This window comes from Lepisosteus platostomus, chromosome 5, assembly GCF_059453375.1.
Source record: "Lepisosteus platostomus isolate fLepPlt1 chromosome 5, fLepPlt1.hap1, whole genome shotgun sequence".
Lineage (NCBI taxonomy): Eukaryota > Metazoa > Chordata > Actinopteri > Semionotiformes > Lepisosteidae > Lepisosteus > Lepisosteus platostomus.
In genome coordinates this window covers 11,091,678-11,115,143 of record NC_142615.1, presented here as the reverse complement: position 1 = coordinate 11,115,143, position 23,466 = coordinate 11,091,678, and the positions used below count along the sequence as shown (strand labels likewise).

The 23,466-nt window shown below is 39.6% G+C and overlaps 1 protein-coding gene and 4 non-coding genes across 5 annotated transcripts; 1 reads left to right on the top strand and 4 right to left on the bottom strand.

The window, feature by feature from the left end:
* Nucleotides 1–5,936: 5,936 nt before the first annotated feature.
* trnaf-aaa (transfer RNA phenylalanine (anticodon AAA)) lies at nt 5,937–6,008 on the bottom strand. The gene has a single exon. It is a non-coding gene; the product is annotated as a tRNA-Phe (tRNA).
* Nucleotides 6,009–8,844: 2,836 nt separating this feature from the next.
* Nucleotides 8,845–8,926, bottom strand: trnal-uag (transfer RNA leucine (anticodon UAG)). The gene has a single exon. It is a non-coding gene; the product is annotated as a tRNA-Leu (tRNA).
* Nucleotides 8,927–12,431: 3,505 nt separating this feature from the next.
* Nucleotides 12,432–12,519, bottom strand: trnay-gua (transfer RNA tyrosine (anticodon GUA)). The gene is given in 2 exon segments: nt 12,432–12,467; nt 12,483–12,519. It is a non-coding gene; the product is annotated as a tRNA-Tyr (tRNA).
* An 8,901-nt stretch (nt 12,520–21,420) lies between these two features.
* Nucleotides 21,421–21,882, top strand: LOC148663432 (histone H4-like). The gene has a single exon (XM_088633042.1). The coding sequence runs from the start codon at nt 21,577–21,579 to the stop codon at nt 21,880–21,882; it is 306 nt and encodes a 101-aa protein (XP_088489168.1). The 5' UTR covers nt 21,421–21,576.
* A 306-nt stretch (nt 21,883–22,188) lies between these two features.
* LOC148663431 (U7 small nuclear RNA) lies at nt 22,189–22,244 on the bottom strand. The gene has a single exon (XR_015938984.1). It is a non-coding gene; the product is annotated as a U7 small nuclear RNA (small nuclear RNA).
* Between the last annotated feature and the right edge of the window lie 1,222 nt (nt 22,245–23,466).

Genomic DNA, 23,466 nt, shown 5'->3' with positions numbered 1-23,466 from the left:
TATATGCATATTCTATGTATTAATAAATGTATCCTCGTGTATTAGTACCTGTGTGTGTGCGTTGTTTGAGTTATGTCACATGGTTGGATTTTAAAGCCATCAAAAGAATCAATTTTGTGATTTACTGCTACAATTAATAATTGTCCCAGTAAATGCCCAAACCCTACAGAACTGGTGCCTTCAGAAAGCACACTACAGTGTGATTGCATATTTTTGTGTATTTTCATATGTCAATATTTAATTCACTCACATTCCTGTATGATTGGAAGGAAGGCAGATTGGATTTGGCACAGGACGCCTGCTCATATATGTTGATCTTTGTTGGGCTGGAAAAACAATGATAAAAAGTGAAAAAAGCTCTCCCCAACATTTCCCTTCTCTTGGCCATGGTTACACTGCCCTTTCTTTCCTTCTTTTGTCCTTCTACAAAGATTCCAGGGCTCTTTATCCACCATAATATCAGAAGCCAAAAATAACCATCTAATGTGTAAACAGCATTTGTAATGTTGGTAGCTGGAAGAGGTTAAGTATGTTTGCAAGACCTAGTTGATTACACCACAGACTTACCTTGTTTTTTAACAACTTTAAGCCACTGAACTACCGTAGTTCCTCCAGATAAAACAGGCAGCACGATGCCCAGAAGGTGCCCCTCCAGGACGTTCTCAGACTCAGCTCGGACAATCACGTGACGGCCAGTGTGTCCGAGTGCCAGGACTTAACTTTGTTTTAAGAGTCGAGAACGGAGGTTGCCCACGCATAACCAAAGGATCCGCCCGAGGTTAGCCCAGCAGCAAGCCCCGTGAACCGCGGGTACTCCACCTTCAAAGCTAACCTGATCAACGAGTGAACTACGGTTGGAACTGTCGACAGCTGAATCTCAGGATTCAGGACTAGCGCTACATCGGGAACGAACTAGTCTTCTTCCCATCTAAAGAGTGTGACTGGCTTGGACCCGTAGTCACTTTCCATGTGCACAAGCTCTGCTAGTTTCAGCCAACACTAACTAGCCGGTCTTCAAAGAGCATCAGCAGCGCATCGCAACAGGAATCTCTCCCTCCTCTCCTTCTCACCAGCCGCACCGGCCACTGCCTGGCACCGAGCCAGAGAGTGCCGATTGCACACAACAACAGCCTGCCACTGCTTCTTTATGTCCGCGGGAGATCGGAATCCACACAGATCGGATGAGTATTCAACATTCTGCATTACAGCTCAAGAATTCAATTGTTACCTCAACCACAATTGATATCAATCTAATACCTATGAGTGATGTACTTGCTTTTGAGTATCTAGTGTAGAAGTTGTAATCCCAGTTCATTTACGAAACAGTCTAAATGAATGGTATACTGAATGTATATCCCTCTTGGTTTGGAACTCTTCATGATTTAATATATACCTTTTGTATTCTGCTAACCCACACTCTTAAGATATGTTATGTTTATATGCACATTTTATGTATTAATAAGTGTATTAGTATCTGTGTGTGTGCGTTAATGAGTTAACCCGCAAAGTCGGTTTTCTAATAGCCATCAAAGAATCATTTTGTGACTTACTGCTACAATTAATAATTGTCCCAGTAAATACTCAAAACCCCTACACACGCATGGAAACCAATATTTACCTGCTAATCCAGAATGCAGCAGAGAACAGTTGGACAGAAGGTTAGTATCTGTCGATACTGCATCACAGAAGTCAGTCTCTTCCCCCTCATTATGCAGGCTCACTGACTCAGACATGGTGTTGATACACTGAGGGCACTTTGGCTGATTTGGTTAACATGCTTTCCTCTTAAACAGGAGATGCTTAAATCCCAGCAGTGCTTTTCTTCCTGTCTTGTCTTACAAAATGTATCACTATGGATGATTACGTACAGCTTGATTTTGTTTAACGCAAGTTTTCATTTTCTTTCTGGAACAACTTGCTTTTCATGAAATTCATACAGCTTGTTAAAGATGAAATACAAATCTTGCCTTGTATATCGCAGGCTGGTAAGAAAAAAGCATTATTTTCTTTTTTTTAAGCTTGCAAATGGAGAAAAGGGACACACGTGAGTCTCTGTTAATTTAAAGGTTAGTGGTTTGAGCCCACCCAGAAATGCACTTCTCATTATTGCAATGTAAACCTCATCTCTACTTATTCAGATTTCTTAGCAAAACCTTAACCCACTTGATATTTGCAAGAAATGTGAATGTTTTTGTTAAACAATTAAGTATGTAAGTCAATATCACTGGGAATGGCCAATAATGACCAACATTCAAGGACATCATATTCAGCCAAGGACTTTGATCTTCGAACGGCTAGCAGAAGAATTCATTTATGCTCTCGATGCATCCTTAGTTAGAATATTTAAAATTACGACACAGATTTGTTGGAGAACTTGACAAGCAAAAAAGACAGTTGTACAGCATGATTATGCTAGGACTGTACATTTGTATTTTAATACTTTTGTATATTTATCTTAATTGTAATATACATATAACCATAAATGCTGTTCTATGTAAATACATTTTGTTGTATTTTATCATATTTTAGCTGAGGGCACAAGGGGGTCTATTATACCTTCCGAAACTTCCAAGACAACTATAACAGAGGCTCATATTTTAATATAATTTGCTTTAAAAGAAAACCACAATTTGTACGATATCATCCCTCAATGTCGACGTTCAAATGAAGGATTTAAAGAAGCAACAGCGATAGGAGAGTTCATTGATTTTGGACCAATGTTTGAATCTGAACAATCCTTCCTCCTGGAAAGAAGAAAAAACAGGTATGTTTTGAGTCTCATGATGATGCTCTTCTGGATTAAAAAAAAAAACAGTGCAAATTTGTTTCGGATGTATTTTGGATAAAATTATAACTGTCATCGAAGAGAAATTTGATCAGTTGAATGCAGTCGAAACTTTTGACATTTTATATGATGACAGGACGTACATTTAGGACTCAGTACCGATAACGCTGCTGATATTGATGGAGTAGAAATTAAGTGTATTGGCAATTTTATCTGAGGCAAGAAGTACTAGAACACCTCCTATAAAAATGTTAGGATTCAGAGCAAGAAATATTTTTCCACCTCACCCAATGGTATTGCATTAACGAGGCTGAAGCTGGCTTCTTATTCGCCAGCTTCTTCTTCTGCCTTTAATGCTGCTGCTGTGTTGTTATGCCGCCTTTCGCCTTTAGATGGCTCTTTACAGTAATTTTTAAAAGTACTAATCAGGATGGATTACTGTATTTATCCTCAGTAAATGGGAATATGTAAGTAGTGACTATCCAAATAACATTTTTGTGTGAAACACATTTCAGAAAATTGTAAACCAATTTTCAAAACTCACAATAACACAAACACAATAAGTAAATAAGACAAAGGCAAAACATAAGTTCACAGGCACTTTCTGCATATTTACCACGACCTTGCCTTCTGATCATAAAAAGTCTTAAAATCTTGCATTTTACAAGAACTTTTTAATATAAATGGGACATTTAGAACATGGCATATGAGAATATATGGTTAACCGAGGATGAGCAACAGGAGATGGCACTTCCTGCTTCTTGCTATAAACCTACCCCCTGGTTATAAAAACATCTAAAAATTCTGACACTGAGGTGTGAGAGACAATGGAACAGACTATCAAAATCCTGAACTTTAGGAAATTTTACAGTGCCATTTTTTCAAATATGACCCTGTGAACATGGCATGTCCCTCCTTCCTCATTACCAAAACATCTCAATGTTCCAACACTATGTACATTGGTAATTACAACACTTCAATGTTGCATTTCTGAGTTGTGACATTGTGAACATGGCATGTTCAAGTATATAGAAACTCTAGATCAGAACAGGCTAAATGCAATTCATAGTGATTTATCATTTTCTGACTTTCTAAATGAAAAAAAAAATCGGTGATTATGACACTTCGGTATGACATAAAATATGCTTCAATGATAGAATAAATAATCATGGAAAAAATACCCACATTGGACATTCATAGTTGTGATTATAGGAATGTTAAATATCAGGTGAGTAGCTGCGTCAGCATGCGTAGGCTGCAAAGGAACAAGTAAAGGGTTATTCCATGCTGAAAAGAGAAGAAAGGAAACACGACGTGTTGGCCGTGGAGCCTTCTTCAGGTGTTAGAAAGACAGGGCAGTATGCACAGATAATTTTCTTTTTATCTTTGCTTACTGCAGTTTATCTTTGATGACAACATCAAAGACATTAAGGAATTCTTACGGCTAACAGCTCCACATCAACTTCCTTTTATAACTAACCTCATCAGATCTCTCAACTGCACTCTTCCAGTTTCTCACTTCAGAGAAGGATAAAAAACTCAATCATCCTCTACAGAGAAAAACCATCAACACCCCTACCACCTCCACCAATCCTAACCTTGTTGTTACTATACCCTCTGACCTTTCCCTTTCACCCCTTTGCATCCTCAGCTAACATATTTTAATATTACAACACAATTACAATAGATTGTACAGTATTTACAGTTTAAAATTAAGGTAAATATGTCCAAATATCAAAATCCAACTGCACAGTGCTAACAAAACAATGCTTGTCAAGTTCTCAAACAAATCTGCATTGTATTTTTAAAATATTTCAGCAGAGGATGTGACGGGAGTATAAATGACGATTCAACGATCATTTTTCTTGGGTGAATATGGTTTTCTGGGGAGTTGCGATGTTGGGCATTATTGGACATTTTTGACAAGTGTTGAACAGTCACATTTCCTACAAATATTAAAATGGCTATGGTTTAGCTGAGAAATCCAATCGACCTATGTGAAAACAATGTTTACATCACAGAAGAAACCCATCCCTGGGTGGACTTGAACCACCAACCTATCGGTTAATAGCTAAACACGGTAACCGATTGCGTCACAGAGACTGACTGGTGGAGTCTCTTCTCGAATCAAAAAAAAAAACTCTTCCCGTTTATTTTGCCAGCCGGTAATATTTCTTCTGCACTGATAACCAAGAACTGAATTTCATGTTTCGCAAGCTGTGTGAATTTCATCAAAAACAAGTTTTCCAGAAAGGAAATGAACACATGCATTTAATGGAATCAAGCCCTTTGTGAGTGCCCAAAATGGTACGTTCTGTACTACAAGATAGGAAGAAAGACACGGCTGGGATTTGAATCACAGTTCTTTTGTTCAATAAAGAGGCTCTTTAACCAAATAAGCTACGGTGACAGGACCACCATCACCTTTTACAGCCACTTGGACACACCGCTCTGAGACATCTGCGTTCAGTAAGCGCTGAGCCTGCGCTCAGAGCAATTTGCCTCTTTTACATACAGTAGCAGCCCCGACACTGAGAAACGAAGAGAACTGACTTTTATCTGGCATTTTTCATGTCCAATGCGTTTGACATCTCCCAAGGGCGACAAGGTTCTTCTGATTTTGGATCACAAGATTGTAGGTCCGACTTCTACCTGGCTCGTGTAAATTTTATTCAAGCTCCTCAGTAATAGATGTCTATTATGTAATGAACCGCACCTGAAAGCAAACATTGGGTCTGTTTCCTTTGTTTTCCAGCATGAAATAGCAAATTGTTACAAAAAGTACCTGCTAATGTCCAATAGCGTTTTTTTTTCAAATTACATTTTCAGGCTTCAGACACTTTTTAATAAAAAAAAATGTCCGGAAACTCCATAACTTTCAGGTTTGCTTGAACCTGTATTAAAAGAAGTTATTTGAAACTTCCGGGATTCCATTCTCTGATGTAGCTGTCTCTAAAGACGGATGTGATGTTTCGCAGATGTGAACTGTGCCTTCTCTCTTGTGTTCAAGGGTATTCGCTGTGTGAGATCCTAACTGTATGTCCAGTAGGGCTCTATTTTGTTTAGATTATCTATGTGGTGTACAGATAGAACTCAACTGCATGGTGTGAATTCTGTGTTCAGGACGAGCAGAACCTGAAAAACTAAAAGCAGACCTCAACGTGATTTGAACACGCAGCCTTCTGATCTTTAGTCAGACACGCTACCTTTGCACCACAAGGTCACAACTTCCAGCTAATTTGAATTCCCCAAAGGAGACAAATCAGCTTCACAAAAAAAAGATTTTTTTTCCTCCTGTGAGGAGCGCCGCTCTTCTGAAGAGAGTCTCTTCATCCCAGACCACATTTTATTCTTCCTGCGCAGCTGAAGTGCAGGTGTTGTTCTCAATAACAGATCCAGGAACACTGACTGTTTTTCTATTTTTTTTAATTAAGTACCCCATGGTGCAACGGTAGCACGTCTGACTCTAAATCTCCAAGTTCATTTTCAAAGTATATCAGAGTCAACTGATACTGATCAGGTTTTGCTGCTACTGAACCCGCAGTCTTCACCTTAAAGTTCAATTCCCCAAGCCTTCTGACCTTATATGTCCATCCCTTCTCGTCAAAACTCGTATTTTCACAGAGTACCCTACAGAAATCGCAGTATAGAATGAAAAACTCCAGTAGATCTCGGCCACTGTTGGTGATTTTCCTTTAAAAACAAATTAATCTCCTGAAATTTTAGTGTATCACTTTCACTGAGACCGAGGAGTGTTAAGCTGTACATGAGTCTTTGTGGCTCGGTTGTTAACAAAAAGGGTGGTGGTTTGAGCCCTCCCAGGGACACTATGAGCCTTTTAATGTACACACCCGTCTCACTTTATCTCCACGGCTGGTCTCCACCGCAATCAAATACAGAGCCCGCAGGGGGCAGTAAGCTCGCATATATAGCTCACTGTGTATATAATGAAGAAGCAGAGGTTAGTTTCTTATCTGCGCGTTACAGGGTCTTATGCAACTCGTACCAACAGCTGGGGTTTGATCCCTGCACGGGCTATTAGTTGAAAGGCCATTGTAAATGACATGTAAGAGATTTATAGATAGATACTTTATTGATCCCGTGAGGGAAATTAATCAAGCTTATCCAGCTGGCTTTTACGTTTCACACTAAATTGCGATCTTGAAACCAAAATAGTTAGAAATATGGAACACAACCATTGTTCCCCAAGAAGGAAAGCTGTTTAACACTGATGTCACACCTTTTTATTTAACCCAGATTGTGAAGACAACTCTGCCCTATCAAAGGAAAATGTTGCACAAAAGTTGGAAAGCACACTCTGAATCCATCTGTACTGTATATTTGATTTCCGCGAACCGTTCAAGGCTGCTTGGTGCTTCGCAAGCAAGTCATTTCAGGGAAGAAACTCAGTTTAGAGAACTACTGGTGCATTTTCACTCATTGAATTTGATCTTTGTACTCTCTTTTCATTCTCAGCTATAATATTTCAAAATTACAGTTCGGATTTGTTGGAAAACTTCAGAGGCATTATTAAGTTAGGACTATACAATTGTATTTTAATATCTTGTTATATTTACCTTCATTTTAATATGGATGTAACCATAAATGTTGTACTTTTTAAAACATTTTAACTGAGGACGCACAACGACTATTATACCTTGTGATACATGCAAGACATCTGTAAACGAAGATGTAATTACAGTCAAATTGGCAATTAAAAGAAAACCACAATTTGTATAATATTATTTCTCTATGTCGATGATCAGTTGAAGGATTTGAAGAAACGATATATTATTCCTCGATATCGATGATCAGTTGAAGGATTTGAAGAAACAGCAGCAATAGCAGGTGATTTTGGTTTTGAACCCTTTTTTACACCTCAATAATTCATTTGTCCTCGAAAAAAAAAAAACAGGCATGTTTTGAGTCTCATAATGATCATCTTCTCGATCCAAAGAAACGTATAAATTTGATTCCTTCCGTAGTATTTTGAAGGATTCAGGCTCCTTCTCAGAGATCCTTGCTCGCCAAATAACTTTGCATCTGAGGAAGAGCACCACGGAAAAAACCCAACTCAACAAGAGAGCGCGTTGGTTGCTCTTGCTCTTAATGCAAGGAGCTGTTTTTTTTTCCTCACAATAATAATTATTAACCAGAAACAGCAGCACAGGTAGGTCGCATTTGTGATTATGTCACTTCTCTGCTTCAGCAAGGTCAATAAAAGACTCTGAAAGTAGTGAAGCAAAACTGAACTCAAAATCATATTAGGAATTCTGAGCGATATCTCCATACAGGTAATCCAACAGAACGTTGAAATATTTGAATATCATCTCTCTGTATATTGCGCTGCTTTTAACCCAGAGTAAAACTATTGGATTGAAGGAATGCTAACCGCTGGGTTAAAATGTATAGTTGTTATTTGGAGAAATCTGTAAACTCGTGATCTTATATGTTTTAAAAGACAGCACAGGAAAAAACAGTGCTGATTATTTTCCGGAGACGGAGCACTGATGACCTATCCGAGCTAATCGATAAAACCCACCCAGTGGATACTCTAGCAGAATGTCAAAGAACATTCACCTTTGTATCCAAAGAAACCACAGGAACAACATCAGGAAGCACAATCAATTCCCCTTTTAAATCTTTCCTGTAAGGTATGCTATGTGAATTCATGAAGTGAATCCTCTGATCTCTTTTGATCACGAACAAAGTACTTCTGATGGAGCGCTATGTTCAAAGATTTAATAAGCTTTACCCCTTCCAACGATTCGGCGTGAAGAATTAAAAGTTTCACAGACAAAAGCAGCTCACCACCACAGCCAATATTAAATGTACTTGCTGGTACACTATCATGTGCACTGCCTCAAAAGTGATCTCGGCAGATGTTGTTCCCTACATAAAGCTGAACGTGCCAAAGAGAATTTCTGTTGAGAAAACAAAATATTTTTTCTGCCTTGATGTTAAGCCTGTCTTTTAGAAAGTCTATCTCTAAACACCTCCCGCAGCCTAACAAAAAGCGCTTTTACTGATCGTATTGCAGGTCTTAAAACAATAACATTTGGCAGCGGTGGGATTCGAACCCACGCCCCCAGAGAGACTGGAGCCTAAATCCAGCGCCTTAGACCGCTCGGCCACGCTACCTTCCACCAGTTCCATCTTCCTCACATTGCTGGCTTGGAAAATGCCGGAGGCTTCAACTCTTGTCGTCGGATCTAATGATATCATGACATGTGGAAGTGACTGCACCTTCATCTTCCAAGATGCTTTCAATAGCACAAACGCTACTTTCACCGGCACAAACATAGCAATAACGAAGGAGGTGGGTTTCATCCTTTGTGCTGTTCGTAGGGGCGCAACTCTACGTCGATCTACTGACTTGAAGAGCAAAAATCAAAATCCTCTGCTGCTACTATTGCTTTTTTCATAGTTTCTTCAAATCCTTCATTTGAACGTAGATTTTGAAGGATATTGATGATAATACCACATAAATTGTGGTTTTCTTGTGATCGCCAATTTTATTCAAATACCAGCCTTTTTTACAGTTCCTTGCGTGTTTCACAAGGTATAATAGCCCCCCTCGCATCCTCAGCTAACATATTTTAAAATTACAATAGATTATACAGCATGCATGTTACATTTATATTAAAATTAAAGTAAATATACAAGAATACATACAGTGCTAACCCAATAATTCTTGTCAGGTTCTCCAACAAATCTGCGTTGTTATTTTAACATGTTTCAGCTGAGGGTGCAACAGGAGTATAAATGAATTTTCCCGCCAGCCATTCAAAGACCAAATTCCATGAGTGAACATTATTTTCGCAGACGTTGCCGGCATTGGACTTTGCCGGTGGTATTGAATTATGTCCACAACTGTTGTAGTAGTTCCTTCTTGAAATTCGACACGTGCAAAGCACTCGTAATATCATAGGTGTTAACGTTCGCTGAGACTATTCGAGTCATGGTGTGTATCCCTGCCTATCATTGGGAGACGGGTAGCTTTTTTACACTCAGATTCCAATCTTCAATGCTTGTGGGAGAGATTACATAACTTTCATTTTCTCACATTTTCTGACGACTGTTCCAAAGGGGCACCCTGTCAATTCCGAATACTTTTCAAAAATCTGCCTGCATGTTTGATTATTGTCATTTAATTTCGAAAAAGTTCAATATTGATCATAACTAAAGAAAATAATGATCACGAACAAAAAAGGGATAAAGATGCGAGTCGATCTTGAATCACAGCTGGGTGACACGGGCTTCTGTTCTGATATGGTTGTACGAGAAACAGAAGGAATCGCCAATCTCCTATAGAACATGAGTTGAATCAGGAGTGAGACATTTCGTATACTCGTGCATATGTCAACGCCTGACCTACATCGTTAAACTAACATTAAGTTGTCAGAGACATTCATTTATATACAAACAAGAGACAGACCAAGTAATAATTCTACATTAGTTCAGGTGGGTAAACCTGAACTAACTAACTAATAAACCTATTAATAATTCTACATTAACATGTCCTACACGGATCAGACTAATTGACATGGTCTGATTCAGAGCCTGTGCAGTTCGTGCTAATTACAACAAGGACAGTTCTGAACCCTCATCACCGAACTGAGCACAAGTTCAGCTGTTCTCCAGTTTTGTTACGCATGGTTTTTCATTGCAATTGAGTTCAGAGCTGGAGCTGATCTCCAGACAGTACAGTGTTTTGGGTAAGTTGTCAAAATTCACATGAGGCTGCAGACAACTTACCCAAAGTGTTTTCTATAGCTTTCAGGTGGAGTTCATTTATATAAAAGAATGTAAGTGGTATAAACGCAACAAGCCAGACGGCAGGCCAACCTATAATTTTCCGACGCGAGGCCTGACGCGTTATTCATTACGCCACTGACCCTGCTATTGCAGTACTAAAAAAAACACATTTTCTACATTTATGTCTGTTTAAAAATCACTCTAAAAAAGACAAAGGGTTTGGGTGTCGCGCTAAAAATCCGCTTCATTTCGAATGCAAATAAAAACCGTTTTGTTCCAAGAAATCACAAATTTGTCACATCTTTCATACTTCTCTCTTGTATCAGTAAAGCATTTTGATTTAAACTGAACAATATATGAAAGGTTTCATCTATACATTTACACATAATAAGTATACGAATAAATACTCGGAAGAAGCCGCAGCTCAGGTATTAGATAGATTTAAAATCGGATCGGAGGATTTAGAGCCCAGACTGCAAACCAACAGCTGACACAGGTCTTTTATAGAACCGTTTTGATTTCCTCTACTTTGTCCCCATGACGTCATTGTCCTGCTCGCAGCCGAGCCCGACACACGTCTGGTTTCTGTCGCTGGGCGCACACCCTGCGGTCCATGCGGGTCCTGATACCCCAGTACAATGACGGGGACACTAAACTGTAAACAGGTGCCGTCCTTCGGCTGAGACATTAAACCGAGGTCCTGAGTCTCTGTGATCATTCAGGAGAATGGTGGTGGTGGAGGGGAGTCCCCATTACCTGTAAAGTGCATTGAGTGGAGTATCCAGAACAGCGCTATATAAGTGTACGCAATAATAATGATGATGATGATGATTATTATTATTGTAATGTAAAATGCAATAAAAAATAAAAAAAATATCAAACTTTGATTCAAAATAGATTAATGTAAAAACTGATAAAGCTAATGCTTTTTTCAGGGCTATATCTACGTTTTTTTTTAATAAGCGAAGTCTGTCGCGATTGTGAAAGTTAGAGAAGGTATACCAGCGGGTGCCTTCATACCGCGAGCGTCAGTCTCGCCCGTAGCTGCGAGAAGGTTAAAAGCGCACAAGTGGTCTGTCTTTCGTCAAAGTAATTGCCGGAGCAGTAAGACGCTCCCAGCAGAATCCATCCTGGTTTGGTTACAGTGAGTCTGAGGCTCTTTGGATCGTAACGTAAAAAAAACAATTGCTCACATCGTGTGACTTCCACGACAGGAAGGAAAGATATCACTTAAAAAAATCAAAACTGAAGATTTGGATCCTGGGCCTCAATTTGATCAAATTATTAAAATAATAACTATCAAAATATCAGATTGTGTTTCTGCAACAATTCGTGCACAGTACGCCATTTTAATCTAAAACAGTCACAACGAGGGCTTTACACGCAGTCTGGGGTATTTTCCCCTTTTATATTTTTGCCACTTTATATCGAACCTGTTATACTCCCAGAAGTGCACAGTAGCTTGTACTTAATAAAAATGTACAATTCACCACTGGTATAAACAGATGTGTGCCGTGTTTGCCTTTGTAAGCATTTGTTTAAAAAATAAGTTCACAATACGATAAAAACACAGAAAGCACAAACTTTATAATACAACGATACAAAATCAATACCAAATCATTGTGCCAATTAAGTACCTATCCTTTGAAAACAGAGAACACCTTTATATCTACAAAAAACTTGACATTTGTATGTATTTTTGAATTACAAAGCAGACAGTGTAGTCGCTTAATTCAAAGATCAGATCTTGGCCAAAACAAGACAATCAGACGTGGGCTGAATTCGGAACAGGAGCCTTTGCTTAGTCGATTATTGAGCTTTTGATCAATGTCTGAATAAAACAGATTCGCTTTTTTAACTCTTTTATTAAATTACATGAAAAGCACCTTCCTTCGAGCCGGAATCGAACCAGTGACCTAAGGATTCCCTGTTGACTCCACTACAGTCCTCCGCTCTACCAACTGAGCTATCGAAGGGACGCTGTAGCATTGCTCTCTGGCCCATACTGCCCAATGAAGTAAAATGTGAAATGGGTGATTTAAATCCCACTTCGACATCAAGTTTCCAACTCGTTTCCTTAGTCTCATTAACTTGAATTTAAGCCAAGAACCAGGATTCTACTGTATAAACTTCCAGGGATATTACAAAATGTTTGATGGGGCATCAATCATTCCAGGCGGAAATTGATTCCTTTTTTTTCTCGAGGGATCATATTAAACATTTCATTAGTCTCGAGAGGAGGATCACCATAGCGTTTGTGCTACATTAATAATATTTTCGTGGAAATAAAGAAGTTGTAAATTTTAAAAATTTATATTTGAATCGAAATGTGGTTTTGAGTTAAATATTAGCGTGTTCATGTAATTAGTTTGTGTTTGTCATTAATATATATATATATATTGCCATGTTACTAGAATTTGGAACTGAAGTTTACTAGTTGTGTTTTTTATAATGATTAGACATTTGAATACAATATTGTATATAATGTATAATTTGAACTACATATTGTTAAGGTGTGAATAATTGTATATTTTAAGAATACATTTCTAAAACAAATCATTGGCTTTATTTACTAGTTTCTACACCTATAAAAATCTTTCTTTGATGTCTAATAGACATCAAAGAAAGATGTCTATTATACAGATGCAGCCATTCAAAATGGGTGAGGTATTTCGCGGCATACTGCGACACGCCCACCGGGGTATCACGCAGTTCACGTGTGTCACGTGACTAACTATCCGGCGTCGCCTTGTAAAACCGCCAGGGGGAGCTTAACCTCTCATGCACAGCATTTGAGCCTTTAATTTTGAACTGTGTATTACAGCATGTTAATCATCAGTCATTAAAATGTTGGTATATTTTATGAAAGCAAGATTGCTCAGTTGGACAAAAGTACACAACCTACCTTTATCAGAAATATTTATGCATCAAAGCCTTTACTGAAGATATTACTAATAGTATTAATAATGGATGACTTTGGACAAGCTGTATACTCAAAGTATAATTTCTTTAGCACATTTGTACAAGCACTTGGAATCTGTCCAAGCCATACTTTGTCAGGCATTTTGTTTTACTTCAACGGGCATAAAAACTTCCTTGCTTTTAACAGGGCGTTTCATAATTTCTAACTACGAAAATGATTTAAAATGCGACACCTATCATTCAACTAGAGCTTAAAATATAACAAGGATCCTCAAGAGCACAGCAAAGAGTGTTTTAAAAGACACTTGTATTTATCAACGCTTTCTTTTCCGTATACCAGATTTTATGGAACCACTTCAGAGGGGTGTTCCAGGAATCGGCACTTTAAAGAAAAAAATACACACCAGTATTCCATTTCTCCCTAAACATTGTAAGCTTCGAAGTCTTTAACTAACGTGATACCGGAGTCAACAAGCATACTTTTAGAATTTGATTAAAAGGGAATATAATATGGAATCGCGTATCTCAAGAAATTAATAATGATATAATTATATTAATGTTGCAAAAGAACTGCAATGGACATAAAAACTCCCTTGCTTTTAACAGAGCGTTCCATAATTTCTAACTACGAAAATGCCAGGTGAAAGGATTTGTAAACATATTTTGTTAAAGCAAGTCATTTTTTTCCGCAGCACATAAAATACATTTTTCCAAGAAAGTTTAGCCTTTGTCACTAATGAAACCACTAAATAAAGACATAAATATAGAAATCTTAAGATTTGTTTTATTTAATGTTGGTAGCAGGATGAACTGTCAGAGTGTATATTTTGTGGCAGAGTTGCTGCAAGATGTTAACAGTGAAAAAGGTATTTAGAAATGAGTTATTTCAAGATGAAAAAGAAAACATACATGAAACATGGTTTCATTATGACTAGAATCGGTCTTGAGATATTTTTAACTTGATTTACAGTATTTGAGAGGTATGTCTTAACACCGATACTACAGTGCTTAAGTACTGCTCACGTATATGTTTCTAGGTTTATATTCTGCATTTCATACGGTCAAATTACTTTTGAGCAACTTATAAGAAGGGCGAAACGGTATTCGTTTTAGTTTCGTTTTGTGCTGGGACCCGTGGATTGATTAGAGATATCAAGTACATAAAAGTCATTTTTTAAATGTTGTAGTTCGTCTTGAAAAAATGTTACGAGTACATCATCTATCAACAATTAAACAGGTTCTGTTTCCATATTGCGGATTTTGGTTAGGTATTATCAAATCTGGTGGCGCTGTTTGTTAGTTTACTGAGTCCCATGTCACATGGTCTGTGATTGAAACCTGTAAAACCGGTTTAATTCGTCACAGCCAGCACTCTTCAGGTGTGAGGGTCTTCTGCTCAGAATGAAACGCTAAAATGTTTGTGTATATTCTAATGGTAGTGGGGGCAGGGTGTGTGGGAACAGGTTTGGTTGAAATTGCATTGGAGATCTATGTTCTTCACACCTGAAACATTTTCTCTGAAAGCATTTTCTTCGCAGTTTAACCGATCTTGTTACAGCATGTTACAGTTTACTATTATTAACCATATTAATTTTAAGTGCTTAATGTAAAATCTTGTAAAAATATATTTTCAATGTTCAAATATACATTAAGTCTGACTATCATATAATAAGTTAAATACAAAACTAAAGAAAAAATAGGGTTAAATATAATTCAAAATATTTTGCTAACAATGTTAACTGTTTATGAATAATAAAATGTATTAACTAAGGAGTAGGATGGCACAGTTGTTAGTATGTTTTTTGTTTTGTTTCTTTCTCATAAATACAACAGTAGTACCTGATGTCTCAGTGGCTTTCAAAATTAAATTATGCATGCAAACCTGTGAACTAGAAAGATAACTAAGATATCCATCCATTATATTCCATAATATCCATGAAATATACGGCGCTGAAATATGTGTGACGCAGTGGTGGCCTGACACGGTGAGGTGCCCTGGCAGCTGTATGATGCAGTGGTGGCCTGGCACGGTGAGGTGCGCTTGCAGCTATGTGACGCAGTGGTGGCTTGGCACGGTGAGGTGCGCTGACAGCTGTGTGGTGTGGGGCAGTTGTGGCCTGGCACGGTGAAGTGCGCTGGCAGCTGTGTGGTGTGACGCAGTGGTGGCCTGGCACGGTGAGGTGCGCTGGCATATAATGAATATATTCATGTGCATCCAACACACAGTTCAATGCTAGCAACTACACAAAATCTAAAATATGAGCTCTACTTGCCACTTACAATACCAACAGTACCAGTATATTCCATAATATCCATGAAATATATAGCGCTGAAATATGTGTGATGCAGTGGTGGTCGGGTATGTAGAGGTGCACTGGCAGCTGTGTGTTGTGACGCAGTGGTGGCCTGGCACGGTGAGGTGCGCTGGCAGCTGTGTGATGCAGTGGTGGCCTGGCACGGTGAGGTGCGCTGACAGCTGTGTGATGCAATGGTGGCCGGGCACGGTGAGGTGCGCTGGCAGGTGGGTGATGCAGTGGTGGCCTGGCACCGTGAGGTGCGCTGGCAGCTGTGTGGTGTGACGCAGTGGTGGCCTGGCACGGTGAAGTGCGCTGGCAGCTGTGTGGTGTGACGCAGTGGTGGCCTGGCACGGTGAGGTGCGCTGGCATATAATGAATATATTCATGTGCATCCAACACGCAGTTCAACGCTAGCAACTACACAAAATCTAAAATATGAGCTCTACTTGCCACTTACAATACCAACAGTACCAGCTAACTTTAGTAGTGACATTTTCATGGATCTTTTTAACAAAAAAAATTTACAACATCAGACTTCAGACACAATTAAACAGGCCTCAAAAAAGTCTGGTACAAACATTTTCAGCATGGTGAAACATGGTGAACATTTCCACCACTGCGTCACACCACACAGCTGCCAGCGCACCTCACCGTGCCAGGCCACCACTGCATCACCCAGCTGCCAGCGCATCTCACCGTGCCAGGCCACCACTGCGTCACAACACACAGCTGCCAGTGCACCTCTACATACCCGACCACCACTGCATCACATAGCTGCCAGCGCACCTCACCATGCCAGGCCACCACTGCATCACACAGATGCCAGCGCACCTCACCGTGCCATGCCACCAGCTGCGTTAAACCACACAGCTGCCAGCGCACTTCACCGTGCCAGGCCACCACTGCGTCACACCACACAGATGCCAGCGCACCTCACCGTGTCAGGCCACCACTGCGTAACACCACATAGCTGCCAGCACACCTCACCATGCCAGGCCATCACTGAGTCAGAGATTAAATAAAACCTCACTTGCACCAAACAAATTTATATTTCTAAATATCACAACATGATCGAATTTAAGTCATTTTAATAACAATGAATAGTCACCTAGGCGTTACAATATAAACATTTATATTGATTTAAATAACGTTTTGATTTAAATCACAAATGCTGGTTTAAATATATGTGTTTTTTGATTCACAATCAGACAAATGCAACATAAATTGATATCTTTGTCTTCTAAGTATTTTAATAAACTTTCAGCATAGCTTTCTCCCCGTTTAGATTTATTTTGGGATCAAACGTGGAAAGATTAGATTGTAATCGTTTTTATTTTTTAAATACATTTTAGAAAAGTGTTATCTATCCTAAAAAGCTGTACACCACCTGCTATAAAGATACATATTGTAATACTTTCGAGTTCGGATAGGACAGACACAAGAACTCAGACTTGCGGAGTTAAAACAAGTTAAAGCCTTGATTTTATATATCACCTTTAAAAGTGGCATCTCAAAGCAAAGCAAATACCCAACACTGATTGTACCCATCTGTCATGCTAATAAAGCTGCTTGAATTGAATTGAGAGAGGTGGAGGGGGGTTATATTTGCTTTGTGTATAAAGTACATTGTGAATGTTTTCACAGCCTTCACTTTGTCGTTTTTATGCCATTTTTTGACCACGCACGAATATTCCTATGTCCGTATCTTCGCAAGGGAATCAGTGTGAATTTTAATACTAATTAAATGACCGCGGGCACTTTCCACCCCCTCTACATTCTCAGAGTAGAACAGACTAACCTTCTAATGAAAGACGGTCCACCCCCCACTGACAGGAAAAGTGCCCACAGGCACTTAAACTTAAAATGGTCAGTAACAGTAAACAGTAACATGGTCAGAAGGAGCACGTACAAACGTTTCCGAAATAACCATATGTAAGACTCTGATGCTTAAAATTTTTAGGGAGAAAGTGGAATACTGGTGTGAATTTTTTCTTTAAACTACCAATACCAGCCATATACAGTCTGTAACGTAGGGATTTCTATATGTCTTTATTTAGTGGTTACATTAGTGACAAAGGCTAAACTTTTAGCTTCAGTAACGTGTACATATCTCCCCTTTTTATAAAACGACATGGTTGAAAACTGTTCCAGAGCCACTGTTGTTTCATCAGTGAAAAGTACATAATGAAATGCCTCTCCCTGTTCAATCCACTGGAAAAAAGAAAAGGAGCATAAAGCTTCTGATGGTCATAAACGATATTCATTTAGGAGCAGCATCAGAGGTATGTTTTTAACTGCACTGCATTGGAGAGAATACCATAGTGTGTTTTTTTTTTTACTCCCTGGCGGAAACTGGCTTCCAGAAGAATCAGTATGGCTCAGAGATTAAATAAAACTTCACTCGCACCAAACAAATGTATATTTCTAAATATCACAACATGATCGAATTTAAGTCATTTAAATAACAATGAATAGTCACCTATGCGTTACAATATAAACATTTATATTGATTTAAATCGCGTTTAAATCACCTTTATTTAAAACCCATAAATAAAGCTGATACTGTTTAGACTTTTAATTATTTAAAACTGTATTAAAGCAGCACGATACACAATGCAATGTAAATCGCTATCTTTGTCTTCTGTGTAATAATGTTCACCTCTCTGTCCATCAAATTTACAATAGTAATAATAATGAACTTTATTGTATATGGTGCCTTTAAAGGTGTCTCCTCAAAGCGCTTTACAGGTTAAAAACAATACTGTTAGGCTGGGAAAACGATTTTTTTTAAAGAAATACAAAATGAGATATAATGATATGTTCCGGCTTAGACATTAACGAAGAGCATAACTCGTGTACTGTATACACTGCAAGTACAACCCCCCTCTCTGCAGGAGTGCTGGCTGTGACGAATTGAACCGGTTTCACGGGTATTTTCAAAGTAGGAGGCGAGATTTCCAGCGAAAGACACCTCCCCCCCCTCAAAAACCCAGTAAGTACAGTACTTACTAGTTAAAGGCTAGGCTCCCAACTACGGCGAAAGGAACCCTTCTTTCATTAGAAGACAATGAACATATTTTAGCCCTGAATGAATTAATAGCAAACATGGTTTACATAAAATACATTTTTCCAAGAAAGTTTAGCCTTTGTCACTAATGAAACCACTAAATAAAGACATAAATATAAAAATCTTAAGATTTTTAAAATACATGACTTTGCTAAAATTTATTTGAAAATAAAAACAATTACAACCGCCAGGGGAGAGAGAGAACAGGGGAGGGATGTTGGTTTTGCATAAGGGGCGGGGCTATTGAAATTAGGTCTGTTTCGGAATGTGTAGTTACATGTTCTGGCTGTTTGTGAATTATCGTTGTTGAGTATGGAGTGTTGAGGTATTGATTTTGTGTAATGCTTTATGTTGAAAATTGAGGTGGATTTTGTTTATGATAAAGAGGATAAACTGGGATGGGAGGAGGGTTTGGTTTTGCATAAGGGGCGGGATTATGATAATTGGTGGAATTAGCGAGAGTAAAATGGTTTGATATATTTGATTTTGTATTGTGGTTGTTATCTATGTTTTTGGTTGGTATTATGTTTATATGGTTGTTTTTGTTGGTTGGTTGTTATTATGGTTATTAATAATACGATCTATAGTTGAAATCTGAGCCTAAATAAAAAGAAAAAGCAAGTGATTAGGTTTATGAGCAATCTAATTACTTATTCGTTTAAAACGCTATATAAAATAAAGTTTATTATTAATTTGCTGGACAGAGCGGTGAACATTATTATGCATAAGACAAAGATAACGATCCTGATCAGTTTAGAAATCTGTGTACGCTGTAAGGTTTTTACTTCTTAAACTTTTAAAATACACGTTTTGAATAGAAAGAAATCCTCTTCCTGGTACAGTATGTATAGCAAACCAGCACGTCTTTTTTCTCCTATGAGAGGGGTGTCAGATGGTGTCAGCTAATCACCATTCTGAAGCCCTACCATAATCTCTGGTATGGGGAGACCCCAAAATTCTGTCCCATAGTTTAGACAGATGATAGATAATTTTATTGATCCCGTGAGGGAAATAAAGTAAATCATTTTCATTTTAGGAAATTATTAAACGCTCGGTTAAAAGCAAAGGAGATTGTCTGTAATAGTGGACATAAAAACAAGAGTTCCCTGGCATTATATCCTGGAAGACACAGACCGGCGCCAGACCGGTAAAATGCCTGATGAAGTAGGGATTGGACAGTTTCCAAGTGCTTGTACAATCGATAGAAATGTTCAAATAAATGTGCAAAAGAAATAAACAAAATAATCATTTATTTCTTTATCATATTGGGTAGCTAATGTCCTCTCTTTGCTAGTTAGTGGCTGTGTTTCTGCGTTGGGTAGCAACGGGTGACTGTTCTCAGGCGGAAGATGTAAACAGCTTAATGTTCGTGTCAAATAATTTTTTTAAATTCAATTAAACGGGCACAGTTAAGACATTAAATATACATATACATACTGTATACAGTAAAGTTTGCATACAGTAATATGTTTATGTTACGCGATTAAAAAATAAATAAATAAAAATGAAAAGTCCAGCACCAGCTGGATTCGAACACACAACCTGTCAGTTGGTAGTCACGCACCTAGACCAGGTAGGCTACAAGAAAGCTCGCATGAACAGGCAGGCGAAACAGCCCTACACAGCCCTGTCGCAGCACACGGATGTAATCATACCATTATTAAATTCTTGAGATACGCAATTCCATATTATATTCCCTTTTAATCAAATTCTAAAAGGATGCTTGTTGACTCCGGTATCACGTTAAAGACTTCGAAGCTTACAATGTTTAGGGAGAAATGGAATACTGGTGTGTATTTTTTTCTTTAAAGTACCAAGACCAGCTATATACTGTATGTTTATGTTCCAAAATTAATATCGTTTATGGCCTTCACACGCGTTACAGTATGCTCCTATTCTTTTTATGCTCAGCTACTAAGATTTCCCTTCAGCAATAGTCACAACATTATTCCACACCTCTAACCCTGCACTAGGGGGCATGCTTCAGGCTCGGGCCAGGGTGAGAGGCGGGTTATGATGACAGTCATGCTTTCTACACCTTATACTGAGCTCAGAAATGGACCGAGCGGACATCTCACGAGCAGATCCCTCCGCGTATAAGAAAGGCAACTTGTCTCGGCAAAAATACCGCGGTATTTTGCGTCATCGCGCGTCAGGATGCACGACGCCGTAGCCAATTACCTCCGGTACGTGTCTGTACCGCGCAATTTGAATGGCTGCATCTGTACATCAAAGATGAGCAGTGTGTGTCATGTTCACAGCTGATAACTAGAAGATTGTCACGATATTAGTTCCCCCTCCTTAAGGGTGCTCCAGCCCTTTCACTTAAGACTTTATTCTCTGCACGTTTCCCATTCCCAGCCCACCTTAAAAGCCAGGCGCTGACGCTCATCCGGGCTCTGCATCTGATTTCCGTATCGTGCGAGTCTGGGACATGGAAGCGCCTGGTCCCGTTAAGGTTTTAATCTCGGTTCCCGTTCCTGTTCCCTGTCCGCCGGTCTTCGCGGTTTTTAACTTGTTCTGATGGATCTTCTGGTTTTGGACTTTCTCTTGTGTTTTGGATATTCCCTTAGAACTTCTCTTTTGGATTGTTCGCCTCGGCCACACCTCCGCTGTGCACCAGCGCACCTTGGACACGCCCTCCTGTCTTCAGCCCCGTATTCCTGCATGACGTTTCCCCAGTGTTTCCCCACTTCGTCGGATTGTGTCGTCCGCATAGGGTATGGAAAGAACTGTTCGTTACAAAGATGTCTGGAAGAGCCAAAGGCGGAAAAGGACTTGGGAAAGGAGGCGCTAAGCGTCACCATAAGGTTCTCCGTGACAACATCCAGGGAATCACCAAGCCCGCCATCCGCCGCCTGGCTCGCCGTGGGGGAGTGAAGCGGATCTCTGGGCTGATCTACGAGGAGACCCGCGGGGTGCTGAAGGTGTTCCTGGAGAACGTCATCCGCGACGCCGTCACCTACACCGAGCATGCCAAGAGGAAGACCGTCACCGCCATGGACGTGGTGTACGTGCTGAAGCGCCAGGGCCTGTACGGCTTCGGAGGCTAAACAGGAGCGGAGCTTCACTACTGGACCCCGACGTATAAACCCAAGTGACCCAGTGACATTTGTCACTGCTGAGGTTGCTTTATGGGTCTATTTTCTATACTGTGCTGATCAATTGGAAATCAAATTGCAAAAAAGACCCGTTCCCACACCTAAGGTCAAATATTAGGAATCAAAACTGCTAGAGTGTATGGAAGCACACAGCTTTATCAAGATTTCCAAGTGCAAGATCTTTTTATTCATAAAAGACCCTATTTATGTTGTATGAGAAATATTAATATTAATACAGAATCTTTTTTCACCAAATAAATGGGCTTCCTGACTTTAGAAAGCCTTCTAGACAAATACTAAAAGAGCAAAAATTTCAGTTGGTAAAAGAAATGAAAACACATACCCTACCAAACCTTGAGTACAGCCAATTCAGGGTGATAATACAGAACCATTTATAATTCAACAAATGAAACCTGTCAACTGGTAATCACCACTTATCATAAAAAATAAGTAGCAATACACAGTAGGGGTCTCTTGGGTGCAAGTTAAATCCATGCAAGAAGGGGGTTCAGTGTTGTATTTCCAAATCAGATATGCAAATGAGAGATCTGGCCCAGCCAATCTCAAAGCTCCCTTGGTCTGGAATGGAGCTGCTCCCGTCTTCTAGTTATTCACACTGGAGTTAGGTTACATATTAGCACATTTCATCTAACAGTTGCTCCAGAAACAAAAACGTAAACAAATGACCTGGAATGTGACCACACCTATTAGAATGTAGTTCAACAGATAACTTGTAAACCTTGTCATAAGATTTTTTTTGTTCTACAAAATATACTTTATTCCGCAAAATAAACATCTCAAAAGAAACATCTCACACATATTAACACTCCATGTAATAAATAACAACGGCGTAACGGAGATTGATTGTCCGTTATCAATCTTTGCAAGTGGGGGCGGATTTGCGCAAATAAGAGAGTCCCTCCAAACCTACCACTCGCTATTGTCCTTTAATCCCTGTATAGGGCCCAAAGTCCTTTCCAGCGCTCCCTCGCCGTGGGGAAACCCCATTTGGCGACTAGGCACTTCGTCCTCCTCCTGAGGTCCGATGGGCTCCCGCAGCGCCCGACAGAGGTTGCAGTAGAAGATGCAGTCGAGTTTCAGGGAGAAATGTGGGACATCTCGACCCCCTTCCTCGACCGGCTGACACATCCGGTTTCTCGTGATGTACTCGTACTTCCCGCCCCAGACGAAGCCGAAGATCATCCCTTGCAGCGCTCGTCTGAGTCTGGCCGGCAGCGGGTACACCACCGCCAGGTAAACCAAAGCCAGCAGGATCACTTTCCCTGTGTAGGACAGCGACCGCGTTTTCCACAGACCCAGCTTCGCGTTCACCTTGGCGATCCTCTTGGTCCAGTTGTTGGTCTCGTTGTCCTGGCTCTGGAAGGAAACTCCCAGTATTTTGAGGGGCTCCGTGCAGAGCTCGAGACCCTCCGGCGCCGTCGTCCTGTGCTTCCAGGGCCCGAAGAACTTCAGTTTGCTCTTTCGGCGGTTGAGTTTCGACCCCGAGACTCTGGAGTATTGCTCCATGACCTGCAG